The sequence below is a fragment of the Dama dama genome, chromosome 5 (assembly GCF_033118175.1).
Source record: "Dama dama isolate Ldn47 chromosome 5, ASM3311817v1, whole genome shotgun sequence".
Classification (NCBI taxonomy): Eukaryota; Metazoa; Chordata; class Mammalia; order Artiodactyla; family Cervidae; genus Dama; species Dama dama.
Genome location: NC_083685.1, coordinates 32471317 through 32491175, shown reverse-complemented (window position 1 = coordinate 32491175; position 19859 = coordinate 32471317). Strand labels below are relative to the sequence as shown.

Sequence of the window (19859 nt, the reverse complement as noted above, 5' to 3'; positions counted from 1 at the left end):
TCATTTATTTTTATATTTTTGTTATTCATTTTGGCTGTGATGGGTCTTTGTTGCAGCTCAAGGGCTTCTCTAGTGGCGAGTGCCAACTCTAGAGCTTGTGGGCTTAGTTGCAGCAGGGGAATCTTAGTTCCCCAACCAGGGATCGAACTGGGGCTCCCTACATGGGGAGCAAGGAGTCTTATCCACTGGACCACCAGGGAAGTCCCCCTAAATCAATATTATAATTTTACTTGAAAAAAAGTTTTCCAATCTATATAAATTAAGAAAACCTTCAAATACTGGGATATGCCTTTACTGCATTGGATCCCATCAGACTACACCACATGTCAACTATGGTCAGAGTTAATACTAAAAGTTCCTAAATTGTATTAAACTAGCTACAGAAAAAGAAAATGAAACTAGCTTTGACTTTTGAAGTGTTGAGTACCCCACATGGAAATTACTTCACTAGTTTCTCTCTTCTGTAAAAATTGGCCATTTGAGTCTAAATTTACTTCAGATTTTTAAAAAATTTACTTCAGATATTATAATCTATGCTTAAATTTTCCCATAATGAAAAGTATTATGATCTTATTGAGAGCCCATAAAACAAAGCCTTTTCTAAGATTTTTTACCCTTGCATGCAATGTTTTGATAGTTTCTATAAACGTTCCTGTTATGTAGCCATTGTAAAAATTAACTGGCCAGAAAACATGATTTCAAAAACAGACAGGAATTTTACTGTGCTTGCTTTGTCCTTGGCTAAAATGTGAATGTTGAAAAAAGTGCAATTCACAAATTATTATTTTGTTCCAATCAGTGTTTTTTGTCTGTCAACTAGGCAAACCCTCATTCACTGTAAGATCTTTCTGAAGGGCCCTGCCCCCTTGGCTGCAGTCTGTCCTACTCATTTCCATTCCATTACTGCCCACTTCAACCTCCGCTGCCTGACATTCTTTGTGAATATTTGCAAGATCATTCGCCTCTCCAATCAACAACTTGACCCTTCAGTGTGCACTTGCTTTATCCTTTGAGTAAGCTCTTTTTCAAGGGGAACAGCATCAGGGAGTCAAGGACAGAGAGCTCCTCTTAGGCAAGAATGGAAATGTGATGATTCCTTGAAAATCCATAAGCACACAGACCTACCAGAGGTGCTGATACATGCTTGTTCAGCAGCTTTCATCTGTCAAGACCATTTTGAGAGATTGTCAGTGACTTGGAGATCAAATACATTAAAGTATAGATGAGCATAAACTCTACACCTGTCAGGAGAAGAAAGGGTTAAAGCTGAGGGAACTATTTGGAGGGTTTTGACACTGGATGGCATCACCGACTCGATGGGCATGAGTTTGAGTAAACTCCGGGAGTTTCTGATGGACAGGGAGGCCTGGCGTGCTGCGATTCATGGGGTCGCAAAGAGTCGGACACGACTGAGCGACTGAAGTGAACTGAACTGAACTGACCTGCGGGTATGAAAACAGATTAGGGAGGAGAGCTTTCTGCAATATTCCTAAAACATGGCAAAGTTCTGTTATTAATATGACACCAAGGAAGCTATGTCACAGCCACTGATCACATACTTCTTAACAACCCTGGAGTGGAGTGAGTGGAATCTTTGCTACTTAAAGGTAACCTAAAACATAAACACTTAAGAACAGGCATCATGGCCGACTACCATTTTCCTTTATTTTCAGCAGAATACAAAAAGTGATTAAGAGGTTATTCTTCAAAACATCAGCTCCTTAATATTTTTCTGAACACATTAGAGAAAAGTAAGCTTTTGGAATGACAGAAATTGACAGCACGGGTTGCTGTTGTGACAGGGTGTCCCTGAGCAAAGGGTTTTACAGTGAACAGCTGATGGTGGTGAGCACACGAGATCACAGGTGTCCACACAGGGCACCTGCATCCTGAATAGGTACAGCTGAAGCTACAGGAATGGTCTTAATTCTCCAAATTGTTGTGGTGGCCAGATTTTCAAACTTTACTCACCAAGACTGCACAAATGCCTGTCAGACTTTTAAGTCTGGCATCTTCCCTTTAGCATCAGGACTGAGGTTCTGCCATCTTTCTAGACACCCTCACATTTCCTAACGTTTCCAGAATGTGCTTCCATGGCCCTGCATTCAACCTCCTGCAGCTTCCTGGGCAGGACTTTTATTGCCACCTACTTTGATTTCAAAATGTGCTCAAGACTTCCTGCTTAACTGACTCTCACCTTTTTAAATATAAGTACCCTTCTCATAGACTTAAATATTATTCAGACCTACCTTACATTAGGACTCACAGACAGAACAAAGATATTTGATATACTCTTTGTTGTTATTGTTGTTTAGTTTCCAAGTTGTGTCCAACTCTCTTGTGATCCCACTGACTGCTCTCCAGGCTCCTCTGTCCATGGGATTTCCCAGGCAAGAATACTAGAGTGGGTTGCCATTTCCTTCTCCAGGGTATCTCCCTGATCCAGGGATCAAACCATGTCTCCTGCATTGGCAGGCAGATTCTTTACCACTGAGTCACCAAGGAAGCCCTGATGTACTGGTGAGAACTTCCAAATTACTCGCTAGGTTGTACTAACTTACTGGCCATAATCTTGAATGCCAGTTTAAATTCTTTGAGGTCCTATTTCTTAGTATATATATTGGGAATCAAAACATTATGTCCTGCAAAGATTTTTACTGGAAAAGAATTGGGAAGAGATAAATGCTATGTAGATATACAATGATATCATTTTTCACTGAATTTCATTAAATACTATGAATTCAGGACACATGAATGATCTTATTTTCTATTAACATGAATGATATTAATTTCTTCTCTCTTAGGCGATGTCATCTGTACCTCCTCAATGCCCTGAGGACTTGCTCCTACAGTGAGACCCAAAGGCTTTCTCACGCTTCAGTTAGAAAAAGCATGCACAAGTCATTAAGAATCTAGACAAGGCGTTATGTTATATTTATTTATTTTCCAGCTTGTACAAACTGGATGTAGAAGCATAAACATAGTACATTTCTACCATTTTCAACAAAAATATAACCAATATGTACAATTATTGTATTAAAAATACAAAAGGGATACAGACTCCACCAATGTCTTTCTAAAAGACATACAGGTACAAGTAGTATCAAAAGTATGAGGAAATCACCAGTTAATTGTACATTCTGCACTTGACATCACAGAGCGAACTGAGGTTACAGTCCTATGTTCTACGGTGACTTAATGCTTAGATAACATTTGTGCAACTTGTGTAGAGCGAGAGTTCTGTCTTTCTATATGCACATGAGGTCCATAGCCTAGAGAAGAAAACTGGCAAATAATGCATCTTACATGTAAAATTACAAATGCATCATTGACAATGTAATATATAAGCAAGTAGACAAATGCCATGATACAGGAGAGAATCATTAAATAAAGCACTGACATTGCTTTGATACAGTGAAAAAACACTGCAATTCGACTTTTAAAATTGGAAGCTATTTACGTTTATCTACTGATCAATATGATCAGCTGAATTTAATGGAAAAAAAATCCAAGACCAGCAGTTCCTCACATCTGAGTACTACTCGGATTGGCAGCCTTCACTTTTCCGGAGTCTGTGCAAAAACAACACAAAAATAGAGTGGAGGGTTCAGTCCTTCTGGGGTTAATAGCAGCTGTGAGCAGGTGGTTGCTACACTCAGGCCTTCTCCATCTCAGCGTCCGTAAAGCCACTTACGGGTCAGTCTTTGGCCACCAACCTGCCTTGCAAAGGCTGGCGGATCGCACCGGGTTTTGGACCTTTTTGATCTTTTTCATGTTAAAGGCTCGTGTGTTCCTCATGCCGATCGATAGATACAGGGAGGCTGTCTGGAAAGAGCAGTATGAACGGCTGGCGTTAGTGCCAACACCCCAAGCTGCTTCCACTGCAATGCTATCCAGTTATAAACGTTTCTCTTTAAAAACAAACAAGAGAAGCCCTAAAGCTAAATGAACAGAAATCAAAGAAACATAATTTAAAAAACACGGGGTCTGCCGTCCATCTCGATGGAGCAGGGCACGCCCAAGGGTGGCGCCGCCCTGTGCTCCATAAGGCTCAGACACAGGACGCTAGAGTCCCAGTCCCTCCCCGGCCATGTGCAAACAGTTTGTACAGTAGAGCCCCAGCCCCTGGGGAAGGAGGGGCGGGAGCCCTGGGATCTAGGTAATTGGCTAACATCTCATGCTTCCAGGATAGGGCACTTCTGGGGGCGGCCAGGACGCAGGAAGAGGGCCCGTACCCCGCCTCCTCTCTTCCTGTTGTGGCCACACCCTGTCTGGCATATTTGGTTTTTGAGAAACCCAGGCTGGCAACCCTACTTAAAGGTTCAAAATAATACTGTAATCATTAAATGGATATAAAATTTACTCTCTGAACACAATCTTTAAACTCATTAAAAAGGAAAAAAAAAAGAAGAAGACATTGTAAACAAGCGGACGAGCACTATACTCAAAGGATTTCGTTTTTTTATTTCCTTGGTGGGTTAGAGGCCCCAAGTAGTTCCGTGGCTGGCTTTTCTCACGATTCCAATGAAACCAAGTGCTAGGACTGGATTGAAATCTAAAAGGGAGATTTTTTTAAAAATCCTTCCCGGCGTGGATAAGTGCAGCCAGGGTGAATCATCGGTGGCGATGACCTTGGAATCTGGAATGATGCTGTGTTACGTGGCAGGCAGCGACGGGGAGCTCGGAGACGGCTGCGCTGTGCATTCAAGCAACGAAGTCGGAAAAGTGCCAGGGCGGTTTCTTCACAGTATTTCACATGCAAAGGGGACAGGAAGAGGGGTCAGGAGCCCCATGCTGCTTTTAAGGCAGGAAAGGAGGCAAACTGGTCCACCATCCTCAGAGTGTGAGTTCCAAGGCTCCGACGCTAGGGGGCGTCTTCTTGTGCTCTCCTTTGGGCGGTTGACTCGGGTCCAGAGAAGCCCGCGCCTCAAACAGCAGACACCTGTTCATCTTCTGCGAAAACCACCATAAGAGAAAGAAATCAATGAGTAAGCAAGTCGTTTTCTTGTGCTTAGAGAGAACACATTCAACGATATGCTAAATAAAAACACCATAGCTATTTTCTGAGTCTAGGTCACTATACCGTAGCTATTTTGTAAGTCTAGTCACTTAAAATTCTCATCTTTTTTCCTCCCTAATGATTTACAATAATAAAAAGTTTAAAATAAAGTATATTGTATATTTACTGATTGGCAATTCATTGATGGTAAATTCACTGAAAACAGTTATATAAGCAGCATGTGACCTTTTGTAGTATACACTTACACATAAAGTCTAGAAGGATGTATAACAAAATGCTAATGGTGGCTGTCTGTAAATGGCAGGATTATAAGTAATTTTCATTAATTGTTTTGCTTTCTTCTATAACGATTTTTTGCAGAATTAAAACGTGTTAAACTCAAAACTTAAAAGCAGAAGGGGGAAGGGGTGGCATGGTCTTCTCCTTTGCGTTCTCACCCCAAAACAGCCAGCTGGGTTCATACAGAGAAGGCAAAAAAAGCTCTAGAGAAGTGGGTTTTTTTCCACTAGACTTTCATTTGGAACTCGTTCCGAGTTCAAACATTTTCCTAGAAAACTGAGGATTAGGGAAGGAAAAGGAGCCATGCACACATGTTATTACAGAGGACCCCGCTGTAATCTTCAGTTATTCCTCAAGTCGCTTAGGAAGAAGCAAAACGCAGCCCAACTGCTCACACTAGGTTAGGGGTATGCGGTGTGGAGCCCTGAGTGGGCAGGGTCCTGAGGGAGAGAGACCAGCCAGGATCGGGGATGCTGGGCGTGGGGCGCAGAGGCAGGGACGGGGGAAAGCGCATGTACCGTCCTCCTCGGCGGTGAGGCCCGGGGGTGCACAGGGGCCGGCGCGTGGATCACCATCGCCGGGCCGGTGCCACTGCGGCCGGGGGGCAGGCCTGGCGCTGCCTGGGGCGGGGGCTTCGGCCGGCCGGGCCAGCATCCTGGACCGCTGCAGGGCCACGGTGTAGTCCGGCGGCTTCCGGGCCGGGTGTGGGTGGGCCTCGGGGAAGTCGGTGATAGGGATGCCCACGTAGCCTGGTGGGGTGGGCGGCGGCTCCCGGTAGCGGCCCTCCTTCCTGGCTGCTGTGGGAGAGAAAAGGCGCTGCAGTCAGCATCTAGGGAAGCGCATCCTGGGCCACATGCACGCATCTGAAAGGATGAGGACCACGATCAACAGTGCGCATGCGGTGTAATAGCACGTAGGCCTGCGGAGCGGGATGCAAGGGCAATGTGGTGGGAGGCAGAACGTCTAGCTAACTGGCTATTCACCGGGGGTCATCTCTGGTGACACAGTGACTAAGCAATCTAAGTATCTGTAACTCTAATCGGGTGACTGCAGAGCGTCTCTGCTGGTCACGAAGTAACCAGGCCAACGCCCAACCCTGGGGTTTACTGGAAACACCAGGCAAAGGAAACGGAAAGGCTCCCAGGCGCAGGCCAGCAACCCGGGAGAGGGGCCTGGCCAGGTGGGCTGTCACCCCTGTGCTGGGCATCCACCCTCACCCGGCAGAGGATCAATTCATGTTACTTTCAAGCCTCGGGTCTCTGGAAAACAGGGAATCAAAATAAATTTGGAAAAGTATACCAAAAATAATGCAAATTTCAAAACTTAAGACTGTATGTATGTAAGGTATGCATTTTTTTTCTTAAAATCCTTTTATATTAACTTCATGACTTAAAACATGAATCTGTAAAGGCAGGTAAAGGCCAAGTTTTCTTATCTTGAACTTTCTAGACTCAACTGTTAGGAACTTAGATCATTCTTTCTTTTGCAATAAAAATTCTGTGTATTAGTTTGTTAAAAGAAAGTGCTTTTTTATTTGTAATTGTCATGATATGGAAGAATTCCACGTGTCCATCAACAGATGAATGGATAAAGATGTTACATACAGGCACACATATATACACACACTGGCATATTAGTCAATAAAAAGAATGAAATAGTGCCATTTGCAGCTACATGGATAGACCCAGAGATTATCATACTAAGTGAAGTATGCTAGATAAAGATGAATATGATATCATTTATATGTGCAATCTAAAAAATAATACAAGTGAATCTATGTATGAAATAGAAACAGACTCACAGACATAGAAAACAAATTCATGATTACCAAAGGGGAAAAAGGAGAGGAGGGATAAATTAGGAATTTGGGATTATATACATGTGTATAGCACAGGAAACTATACTCAATGTCTTGTAATAGCCTATAATGGAAAATAATTATATATATATATATATATATATATATATATATATATATGTAACTGAATCACTTTGCTGTACACCTGAAACACAGTATTATAAATCAACTATACTTTAGTTTTTAAAAACTGCAACCTAAGAATAAGTATTGTTTTTTCCTTATTCACCTTGAAAAGATATTAAATTTGGCATCCACCCATGACTATTTACATGATAAAATAACTATAACATCCTGACTAGTAAAATTGATGTCTGTAAAGATTATATTCAAGATCTCTCACTCTGTATCCTGTAATGCATCCCTACACTTTAATCATGCAGATGTTGAACATGCCATAAAGAATATATTCTGACAGGGTTAAGGGAAAATAAGAGACTTTACAACAAAAACAGCATCAGCAAACTAATAGTGACTTTTGTGTACTTATGAATTATTATCTGGGCACTAGTGTTCAAAGTGTTTTGCAGAGATTTCCTTTAAAACTCACACCAACTGCATGGATAGAAATTATTAAACTCATTTTACAGATGAGGAAACAAAGACCATTTAGTGACTCACCGTGTCACAAAACTAGGACAATGGCAAAGCATGGATTCAGCACAACCCCAGCCAGCCTGACTCCCAGGCTCTTACTGATAACATCACCTCTGAGCACCCTCCCCACCTTGTTCTATCCCACCTTGTTTTATCCTGTGCAGAGGGAATTTATTTAGCACAGAAACAGCTTACCTACATAAGAAACATCAATAGGAAATTTTAAAATATGCAACATGTAAAGTTCTAAATACAATTCAAGGGAACAAAATAGAATAATAAAACATTTAAAATCAGTTCCAATTAAACAAAAAAACTTCTTCCTCTAGAGAGAATGGCCATCCTCTCTGGTAACTTTCAGCCTAGATCAATACTAGAGCAGGGAATACCCATAATGACAACCTACTGATCCTGACAGCTATGACACATGGAAGGTTTCCTGTGCTGCAGGGTATTTATAAGCACTAGAGCGCAGAATCTGGGCTCTTAACCACCATTCATCTCAAAATCCTGAGTGCACTCTAACTCGGAAGCCCTAAGGGGCAATGGGTGGGACAGAACGAGGAGAAGACCCACAAACACGTACTGTTCCTTTTGAAATAAGTCAGGGCGCAGCCATGACCCACCCACGCCAGAGCCCGGCGGTCAGCTTACCGATGAGGCCCTTGGCGGCACTGGGTGTCACGGCTATGTGGGCAGCCATGGCGGCGGGTTTGGCTTCCTCTGCGGTCACGGCCGTCATGCTGCTGCTGTCCGCGTCAAGGGAAACGTCCTTACCCCCCCTTCTCTTGATTGTGCCCGTGTCCCCTTCTGAGTCCTCTCCCCAGTACCCCGTGGACGAGGCCCAGCTGGCCCGGGACTGGGCCTGATCGAGACTCTCTCGGCTCTGACTCTGCCTGCTGTACTTTGCACTGTGGTCGGGAAACATGATTTGGTCCATATGGCTGCTCGAGGCCCACAGCCCTGCGGCGTCCCCTGGGTAATCAAAGTGAGTGTGCCCAAAGGGCAGCGTCTCCCAGCTCCTCTGGTGCTGGATGGTCTGGATGTTATCATGGGAGCCGCTCGAGCAGGACGTCCAGCTCCCCCGGCCGCTGTCAGCAGCGTCCAGGGAGGCTCGGTCCCCCTGGTCCTGGGAAAGCTCCTCCGTGCTGGGGGAGGAGATCACGGTGGCCGCAGCGTACAGGCCCCGGCTCTCAGACAGCGGCGCACAGGACCTAGGCGGCCAACGGGAAAGAAAAAGGAGAAAAGAAGAGAAGGGGAGGGGGAAAAAAGAGCAAGATTAACTAATCAATCTACAATAAAACCCCGTTTTTCCTCAAAACGTGGCTTCCTTTCCTCCCAGGAAGAGTATGAAGGCTCCAACGGCAGCAGCCACTCTGCCCTGTTCATCCTCCCCCTGGCCCCTGCGATGTCAGCACAACATCAACCCAGGGGGAAAAGAGCAACCAGTTGCTTACAATAAAGGAAGCTTCTCCTTACAAGGCTCACCGGAGTCTGATTATTTTGGGAGGGCAGCTCATACAAAAGGACTGAGACACATCCCAGAGTTGCCCCCTGCCCTCAGCACAGAAAAACAGGTCCCGGTGAAGACCAGCCCTAACTTGAAGGCGTTCTGCCTAGGCGGCAGAGACGGCACAGTGCTTTCAGGAAATGCTGAGCATCAGAACTGGGGTGGGAAAGCACCCACTGCCTAGGCATCACGCACAGTAAACGGCAGTGCGCGTGTGGAGGAGAGGAGCCCCTACCCCAGGCTGTACTGGTCAGGCTCCACCGCCGGCCGCCTCTCCAGCCGGCCCGAGGCCAGGCTGGTCTCCACGATGCTGACCGACGGCCTCTGGCGCCGCTCGTCAGGCAGCGAGACGGGCAATGAATCGAAGGAGGAGTTGCTGACGATACTGGATCTCGAGGAGATTTCGCTGTGGCCGGAATCTGAGAAGTTATCCACGGTGCCACTCGGAGCCAAAGTGTAGCCTGCGTGGGGACACACCAGTCCTTAGACGCTGCGGGTTCATAGCGTCCACAATGCAGGCTACAGAAGCCACCACAGAAGTGGGGACTAAATACGCTACTTGTGAACTGAGATATCACAAATTTTTACTCAAAATGAATTTTAGCATGTTTAATGAAAGTTTAGAGAGGAAAAAAGAAAACGCCGTTATATGAGCCAGGAACTTAATGCAGAGATCATGGCATGACCCGACTCATCTTAGCTCTCTTAAATATAAATTATACTACACCTGTCTATACAAATGAAACTATGAAGAATGACTAGGATCATATTTAGAAGTATGTTTTTTTTTTCCTCAACCTGAAAATTGAGCAATATTGCCTTATTATTTTTTAGAACTTTATGGCAGAGAATAACTCCATTGGGAATATCCACATTAAAAGTGGACATATAGGAACTGAAGAAGCTATCTTTGGGTTTTTACTGTTTGATTTTTCAACATTAATAATGTACTGGATAAATCACATAAAAGCCAACTGTTTTGAAGGATACAATGTACAAAATCTCCACTTTCTCCCTGGACCATCACTATGTCTAAACAAATGCCCATTTTCTGGTATGAAGGACCCTTAACTCTCCTTTGTTGCTAAAAACAATTCTGAAAGTCACAACGAAAGAGAGGCTTGTCTTGACATTTTTAACAACAACAAAAAATCCAAATCTTCCTTCTCAGTACTCGTTTCTAATTTAACATTACTAAGAAGCTAATGCTACTTAAAATACTGATTTTATATGATTATACGTGTACAATGCAAAATTTTCAATGCCACCTAATTAAAAAAAAATGAAATCTAGAACACCTAAATGTTGCTAATTACTCTCTAAAGAGTATTTTCTCATCGTTTCAGTACATTATGAATTCCTGATTTATTTTTTAAAGGTTGCACAGGTCTTGATATGATTTAACGAGTCCATCTATGAAATGTCTTTTATAAACCACACTACGGGTTCTGACAGACAAGATTTCCTGAACAGTCTGCCCAAAAAACACCTGAGAAAACCATCACTCAGGTGGTGCCCTGGACATGTGGCGGGACGGACTGTTCCGTTTTCCTCAGCTAATGAGACGACTCCTGCCCTTCCCCCTGGTCCTGGGTTCTGTAAACCCCACCTATCCCACAGGTCCGTGGTGCACTGTTATTCTTGTTACTGTTCTCACTTCCAAGAGAAGAGGAGGAGCTGGTTAAATCCAACTGCCCGGAGCCAAAAGATCTCTGCTGACTGCCACTGCCACCTAACAATGGATGAGAGGAGAGTTCAGACACACCCACTGAACAGACTACAGACCGATACCACAAAAAACGCACAGATGTCCAAAAAAGCTAGGAAGCCAAGCAGGAGCAGTATTTGTTGTACAGTAAAATCTCACAATGGATTAATATCTTTGGCCTTGTCTAGCGAGAACAGTCTGGCCGTTTATTTATGGACTTATGCCCATTCAGTGAACGGGTAGGCCGGTGGAAGTAATTCTGAGGTTAGGCATCAGAGAATTACCTAGTATTTTAAGATAAGAAAGCATTAATACTGGAAGGAGAGCCTGAGTGCCTAAAATGTAATCTCTTTAAAAATAAGATAGCAACAAAAAGGATAATCAAGACCCGTGTTAATACAATGAAAAAATAAATCAGGAATATATTAGTTTTTCTTATATTTTTATAGCCGTACTTCATAATTAATGCTATATAATCATATTTAGTTAGAACTGTTAGTATAAAAAGAATTATTCCAACACTTATAATCAGTAAAAAATGAGTAATAAAAAGTATAACATTACTAAAAATGAATTTTATATAGTTACATAAGCTTAATGCTATTTATAGTTATAATATTAAAGAATAGCGAAATTCTTCAAAATTTATAAACTGAGGAGAAAAAAATCCATTGGGTGTTACACATCAGGTCGCTTTTGTTTTCCTGATTGCACCCTGTGGGCTTGAGGAACCTTAGTTCCCTCAACAGGGGTGGAACCTCGCCTCAGCAGCAGTTCGGCGTCCTGACTGCCGGACCGTGAGGGAATTCCCAAGGTCATTTTAAGTGACTGTATTGGTCAGAAATGATGGAATCTCTGACTGGAATTTATCACGGCTCAAAGAACAGGTCACCAGGAAGGAGAACATAAGTCACCCAGTCACCTTTCCGTGGAGAGCTCTGTGGGGAGGTGGGCGGAGAGGAGAGCTGGGAAGACGTGTTGGATATTGTGTCTTCTGCTGGCCGCCTGTGGCGCTCCAGACTTCCTTCTTCAGACAAAGAAAGAATTTTCTTTAAAGCTTGTGGAGAGTTGATGCCTGTAAGAGAAAGTACTTCAGTGTGCAGAATAACCGGAAGAACCCAAACACCTTTCTGTGCTAAGACTTAATATTCTGTTCTGTTGCCGGCTGTCTGCAGTCTCAGAGGGCTGGGTGCTCTCCCCGGGTAAACAGAGGCCCCGCACAGGAGGCACCAGGGACCACAGTGCAGCTCTGACGCCTGCGGGGACGAGAGAGGCTGCTTCCGGGGTTCCACGCCAGGTTCTGACTCTTGGCCACCACATTATTCAGCAATATGTTGGGCAGCAATGAAGGAAAAAAAAAAAGACAACCTACAAATACTTTAAGTTAGGATGAAAGCGGTGCAGCTCAGAATATTTATCAGAACTCGTTTGGGCTTGGAAAGAGGTATTTTGGTGTTGGAAAAGCTAGCGCTTGGCAAGTGGGAGTGATAGCAGGAAAGGATTGAGCCAAGAGGCAAAAGGAAGTGGCAGGAAAGAGACTGAAGGAGCATTAAGGAATTCCACAGTAATGTCTGATCAATAAGCAGATGAAGGAGCAGCAGCAGGAGGGGACCCTGCAAGTGCCAGGAACCAGAAGTTGAGGGAGGAGGTGTCCGAGGGGAGCCATCGAGCACCAAGTGCAGGATCAAGCAGGAGAATGTAAGGCAGAAGAAAAAGGATTCCATGTGCTACCTTCAGGTGATTTTTCCCCTAAAAACTACTTTAGATATGAGGAAGTCACATGAAGAGATTTTTACTAAGTCTGTAGCATTATTATGAGGCACTCCCAATTACCATATTTTGAACAACAAAAAGACCTAAGGGGAGGCATTAGAGTCTGAAACTACCTCAATTAATAATAGCTTTTATTTTTATTTTTTGGCTGTGCTGGGTCTTCATTGCTGTGCATGGGCTTTCTCGAGCTGAGGGGAGCAGGGAGTACTCTCTAGTTGTGGTGTGGTGGCCTCTCTTATCGTAGAATATGAGCTCTAGGACGCATGGGCTTCAGTAGTTGCAGCTCCCAGGTTCTAGGGCGCAGGCTCAACAGTTGGGGCATCCAGGCTTAACTGCTCCAAGGCATGTAGAATCTTCCCAGGTAAGGGATCAAACCTATGTCCCCTACATTGGCAGGAGGATTCTTAACCACTGGACGACCAGGAAGTCCTTAAATATTTATTTTTGTCAGCTTGGGTCTCAGTTGTGGCATGCAGGCTTAATTGCCCTGCAGTATATGGGATCTTAGTTCCTTGACCAGGAATCAAATCCTCAGCCCTTGCATTGGAAGGCAGATTCTTTACCACTGGACCACCAGGGAAGTCCTTATGTTAGTTTTGATGTTCTCAGACTTAACAGAATCCATTAAAAAAGGAGGCAATGAAATTTAACCAAGATTTAATCCTTCATTTCACCTCATGTGTCTGATACTACTTTTCAATACAATCTTTTAAAAAATCATTTTTCAAGCAATCTTTTAATTACACATACAAATAAAAATATATACAGGATACATGAAAACACTAGTTACACTAAAGCTACATGAATGAACAGCTTTAATTTGGAAAAGAAAAATTCCCAGACAGCATCACACACAGAATGAAAAAGTGCTGCCTTTGAACAATGTAGATGGATGTGAAGATGCTATGCCTTATAAAACTCTGTTCCACTTTGAAAGTACTTTGATGACAAGGACATTAAAATAAAAAATGCAGGAAGGGGGACTTCCCTGGCAGTCCAGTGGTTAAGACATAGCCTTCCAATGCAGGGGTTGCAAGGTTGGTCTCTGGTCATGGAGCTAATATCCTACCTGCCTCATGGCCAAAACACCAAAACATAAAACAGAAGCAATATTGCAACAAATTCACTAAAGACTTTAAAAAATGGTCCATATCCAAAAAAAAAAAAATATTTTAAAAAAATTGTAGGAAGTATTCAGAATAAAACTTAGTTCATGAATGGGGGTGCTGGGTGAGCTCAGCAACTCTAAGTTAATATTTTATATCATGTGACTTTAAATGTTTGTTAAACTCTCTTAAGAAGACACATGACTATTTCATCCATATTCCTAAAGCTCATAAATTCAAATAGGCCTAAAAATATTGGAGAGAGTCTCCTTGGGAAAGAGGGGGATGACTCTCCATTAGATGTGCCTCCATGTGGAATAACAGGCTATGTCCATATAAGAAGCAGAAAAGAGGCAATAGAGGTTGGCTTGCAGGGAACTTAGGAGTACAAGAATATTCAGAACAGGGAAGTGGAGGGACTTCCCTGGAGGCCCAGTGGTTAAGATGCTGCACAACTACCGCAGGGGGCTTGGTTTCCATCCCTGGTGGGGGAACTAGATCCCACATGCCACACAGTGCAGCCAAAAAATAAATAAAATTACATTAAAAAAACAACACAGTGGGCAAAGGAACATTAATTCAGTTTGTTTGTGATAGAGGTAGCAACACAAATATTTTGAAGAGGAAAACGTCCCCTAAAGGGGAGATATTTCACTCTTCCCCAATTCAACAAATGGGACACCTGCTGATCAGGAGGAAGGAGCCAGTGACAGAGTACTCATGACAGGGCACATCGAGCATCGAGGACTCCCCGCTCGACGCGTGGACAGCCTGCAGCTGGCCGGGAACTATCCCAGTTACCAGTACCCTACTCTATCAAGAGTCAACTCTTTGCTGCCAGTTGTTTTTTAAAATTTCTTTCCTTTTATTGTTTCCTGTCACACAGACACACACATATATATATTTATACAGATAGAAAAAAGAACTAGAACATTTTATGAAAAATAATTTTGTCCCATTTACATAAAAGGACTAAACTAGTCCATACTTTACTTTTAATACGAAAGATGAAGCTCCTTTAACTGGAGCTGTTTTCCTCCCAAGTTACAGAATCGATGATTCAACAAATGAGAGTTACGCCTCCAGACAAATCATTTCACTTAGAAATATTCTGCCTAAATTCCAGCAACTCATATTTAAAACTATTTAAAATATTTTAAACTATTTAAAAACTAGTTTAAATATGGTATATGGGCAAAGCAGCTTCTGTACTTGTTAAAAGTTAAATGAGTAAAAGCCTCTTGTCCTGTCACTGCCCCCATCGCTATGACAAATGAGCATGACTGAATGAGATGCTCTATAAGAACAGTCCTTCCCACTGGCAAAAGTAAAGTTTAACTTCATGGTCTTAATGTCTTATTAAGAGAGGGGCCAATCAGGGAAAACCCAGGTGTGTCAGATGAAGATACCCAAAATAAGCACTGTTCCCTAGTCCGAGAAGCAGGTGGGGAATGAACAGTGCCAAAAGGGTGTGTGGGTTGTTTGCCTTTTTGTGGTCGAGTTGTTTGAGTTGTTTGTATAGAGTTTGAGTTGTTTGGAAATTAAGCCCTTGTCCGTCACATTGTTTGCAAATATCTTCTCCCATTCTGTCAGTTGTCTTTTCATTTTGTTTATGGTTTCCTTTGCCTGCCGAAAACTTGTAAGTTTGATTAGGCCTCATTTGTTTATTTTTGGTTTTGTTTCTATTGCCTTGGGACACTAACCTAAGAAGACGTTGCTATGATCTGTGTCAGAGAATGTTTTTGCTTATGATCTCTTCTAGGAGTTTTACGACTATAGGTCTTATGTTAAAGTTAAACATAAAGGTCTTATGTTTTGAGTTAAACTCAAAAGCCATTTTGAGTTTATTTTTGTGTATGGTGAGAGGGCATGTTCCAACCTCACTGATTTACATGGGGCTGTCCAGCTTTCCTAGCACCACTTGAAGAGACTGTCTTTTCCCTAATGCATATTCTTGACTCCTTTGTTGAAGATTAACTGACCGCAGTAATTAACCCAACTTTGTAATTCAACAATACTTTTAACAAAATAAATAAATGGGGGAGGGGGGGGTGTGAATGGAGTCACCTACCGAAAGGTGGGAGGTCCTTTACGGGAACTTTCTTCCGTGAAGGGTAGAGGGACACGGCGGGAACCTGCAGTCCCTGGTTGAGTTTGTGCGGCGGCGGCGGCGGCGGCGGCTGCGGCTGCGCTTTCGGCTGCAGCCCCGCTCTCGGGGCCACTGGGGAGGTCTCCGACTTGACAGGCTTTTTGTCACTGGGATTCTTAGGCACTGGTAATTGTTTGGTTTGAAAATAGAACATGAAGTTGAAGAGGTTAGTGGCCACATGTGAGATAATTATAGAACTGCATCAGCGCTTTCTGCAGTTAGAATACAGAAATGTGTATCTTTTTTCCTGTTCCCCAAAAAAAGGATAGGAACAAGGGCAGGGGGAGAACGTTTGTTACAGAAAAAAAAAGCACAACAGGACAAGATTCACTTTATGAAGCTAGCCATCTGAAAAGATGATTATACTATTAAGTACCACATTAAAAAAAAAGTGTGGATCATTTAATATGCTATAAGCATGTCTATAAAAAAACCCAAATATATTATAAAACTGTAAAAGGAAAATTGTTAGAAATTATTTTCCTAAAATGGTACCCCAAATTTCATAATATGTTTCCAGTTAACAGATAATATTAGCTACAATCTTTTTACTACCAAATTCTCTCTCCTATGGGTTAGAATGATCTATGTTGCTAACAGCACTCAATACTGCTTGAGTATTATACTGAGTGTATGATTCCACGGCAGAGAGAAGGCAAGCCAATTTAACAGGGCAATCAAATGCTGTATGTAGAGTGTATTAATATTCAAGACAACTCAATGACATATTTGACTTCCTCCATTTTACACATAAAGGAGCTTAAACAACTTGCCTAAGGTGACATTGTTAGGACAAGGAACAAACAGGATTTTAATTCAGACCAATCTGACTGATGAGGACAAGCTCTTCACCATGATACATGGTACCTGGGTAAATTTACTAATATAATAACCTGAATCTCCTCAATTATCTAACATTTAAACTCTGTAGAAAGTATCTTCAAACTTGCCCACTGTTGTTATTGAGTTGCTAAGTTGTGTCTGACTCTTTGTGACCTCATGGACTGCAGCCCACCAGGCTCCTCTGTCCATGGGATTCTCCAGGCAAGATTACTGGAGTGGGTAACCATTTCCTCCACCAGGGGATCTTCCCAACCTACGCATCGAACCTGTGTCTCCTGCACTGACAGGTGGATTCTTTATCACTGAGCTACCAGGGCAGCCCTAAAAGATCCCAAAGTGTCCTAAATGGAAAATGCCTCCGTCTTACAAATACAAATGCCAAGAGAAAGAAAGCAGCCCCCATTTCTGACCAGGCCAGATCTATGCACTAGGCTGAGGTATGGTTCCCTGTGGAGCAGAATTCCTGCCTCACGTGGTAGCTGAACTGACTGCTGGGTGTTTTCTGGGCTAAGGGGTAAGGGGCAGCTAGCACACCTCAGTCTCTGCCCCTCCCAGGCTGCCCATCACTTTGCAGGTATCTTTGTGAGAAAACAAGGCATGGGAATGGGAGCTGCATCCGCCCATGCGTCCCTTGCCTGCACCCTGATGGCCCTGGGATGAAACCAAATAAGTCAATCACCTTGAAATAGTCTATGGTGTCGTGGTCTCCACGCTAACCCCAGTGGACACGAGCCCAAGCCCAGGACTGCGCTGTGTGCTGTAATTACAGGAAAGGCTAGCGTGTCTCAGGATGCTATGTGCCCCTGCACCCTGCCCTGCCGTGCTGGCACAGGAAACCCATCTGAATTCCAGCCGGACCTGCAGCCACTTTAAGGAGAAACTCACGTGTGTTGGTGGCCGGCTCACACTGCAGGGATAGCGTCTGAAGACTTTCCTCATCCATCTCGAGCTCCAGATTGGACAGGTACTGCTTCACTTTGCGAGCCATCTGGGCATCTTCGTATAGCTTTTTGGCATTGAGAAAGGAGCTACGACGCACCCGCTTTTTATGCCCACCTGTCTGAGCAACGTCTAGCACGGTTGCGTTTGTACTACCCTGGCTGAGCGACCTGGAAGACGAAAAGGCAGAGATACAGCTCGCTCCAGCACGGGGTCACCATACCCACAGGAAATGTGCCAAGACTTCTCTAACAGTCTAGTTCAAGAGGCCATATGCCTCATTCTGGTAAGTAAACTGTCACAAAGGAATATAGAATCATATCATGTTCGTATAGATTAACACATAATATATAGATTAAAATGATTTTTTTCAAATTAAAAAGAATTCTACATACACTATAGGTATACATACGTGTTTGGTACTTGTTCTGTTCGAACTAAAAATTCTACTTTTTTGCCTCTAAAAGCATCCAAGGCAGTTCTCTTGTAGAAGCCAGCAATTAATAATTATTATATATAAAAGCTCATGCAAGAATACACAGTTACAATAACTAACAGTGACATTAAATTTATTTCTCCTAAAGGGGATGTCTTATATAGATTTAAAGAAATTTACCCACATGTTCACAATTGTTTTCTTATTGCTTGGGTTAAGTGTAGTGAGTTTTTCGAGTAATATGGTCAATTTGTTAATAAAATGGTCATGCAAATGTAAAAACACATGTACAGGAACTAGCATATGAGTTGTTAAGAATTATTTTTGAAAAGGACTGGTTTATAGAATGAAAACAGTAGTTAGTTGAGCTGTAAAAAATTTAGTTTTAACATGTAGGGGCACCTTCTGTATTACATAGATTCACTTCACAAAAATCTGTGCAACAGTATTTAAATTGCACAATTTTCCCTTCTAACATCCTTTCTCCCCTCACCCCAGGTTAGACTTTTCTCATTTCAAAACACACAAATTGTATTAAAATTAAATCTTTTTGAAAGCTCAGGAGTAAGGCCTGGCCTATGGTTCCCCAGAACAGTTATCAATCATTTCACAGCTCTCATGGGTCATGACCTCAAAAGCAAAAGCCCCAGTAGATTAAACTTGAAGTCAGTTTGCCAACTGAAATTCTGCTAGAGCAAGAGGGTTAAGAAAAAAACAAAAAAAATGCAAAAATGCAAAGCATCAGGAAACACAGCGGGTAAGAGAAAACACAATGCCATGAGCAGGATGAGAACTGTGTGGGTGTGCCGTGCCGCCACCACTTACCCCAGACTCCTCCACTTCTTCTTCCTGTAAGTGAGAGCCGTGGAGGTTGAAGCATGGGTGTAGAGAGAGACAGAGAGATCACAAGCTCAGAAAGAAAGGACCAGACTTCTGGATAAGCAGTACTAGAAGCCCACAAACCATAAACTGCATAATTGCCTCACGCACACACACAACTGGACCAGCAATAGCTTTCTGGCTCAAAAGACAAATAAAAGTAAATATTCTGTTGTAAAGACTTTTTGTTCTCTCCTTCGCTGGATTCATCCTTTTTGGCTACACTGACAGCTCAATCCATTGTGTAGACAGTGAGACAATACCACTTGGATCATTTATATATTTTAGTTCATACTATCAATTATGCCTTTTAGCTCTGCAAATCAGCATTCTGAAAAATAAGAATAGTTGTGTCTCATGGTCAATGAACAGTGTCTGAGGGACAAACTGTTTTCACTGACGGCCCAAAGTGTACCAGATGTGGAATCAGACAATCATTCTGAATTACAGCTCAGTGGAGATCCTGTACACACCCTGCTAAATCTCGCCACAGACGGATGTATTCAAAACCTTCTCTCACTGATTAGGAAGCGCTAAGCTCAACCTTCTCTAACCCCAGGAACACTGCTGAGGGAGACACCCACCGAGTCCTGAACATGAGGGCAGGGTCCATGTTCACAGAGGCCATTCGGCCAACGTGACGGATTTCTTTCGCAATCATTCTTAGCTTCTCAAAATTGACCAGCCCGTCAACTTTGGAGTCATTCCCTGTAATTGGTAAAGAAGGAAAAGGGAATCACATGGCATTCATCCTTCACTTCC

At 43.0% G+C, this 19859-nt stretch overlaps 1 protein-coding gene across 14 annotated transcripts in view; it reads right to left on the bottom strand.

Annotated features, from left to right (window-relative positions):
• Positions 1-2917: 2917 nt before the first annotated feature.
• RAPGEF2 (Rap guanine nucleotide exchange factor 2) overlaps positions 2918-19859 on the bottom strand; it is a 258399-nt gene continuing 241457 nt past the window's right edge. For 4 of the 14 annotated variants that reach the window (XM_061142269.1, XM_061142271.1, XM_061142279.1 and 1 more), the window contains 10 exons: positions 19682-19805; positions 19044-19067; positions 17729-17952; positions 15923-16123; positions 11895-12047; positions 10874-10996; positions 9500-9725; positions 8409-8968; positions 5818-6096; positions 2918-4953 (listed from right to left, as the gene is read on the bottom strand). In XM_061142269.1, coding sequence (XP_060998252.1) covers positions 4928-4953; positions 5818-6096; positions 8409-8968; positions 9500-9725; positions 10874-10996; positions 11895-12047; positions 15923-16123; positions 17729-17952; positions 19044-19067; positions 19682-19805 — 1940 coding nt within the window. In that variant the 3' untranslated portion in view covers positions 2918-4927. The remainder of the gene's footprint in view (positions 4954-5817; positions 6097-8408; positions 8969-9499; positions 9726-10873; positions 10997-11894; positions 12048-15922; positions 16124-17728; positions 17953-19043; positions 19068-19681; positions 19806-19859) is intronic. The other 10 variants (XM_061142277.1, XM_061142278.1, XM_061142283.1 and 7 more) reach the window with 6 other exon arrangements.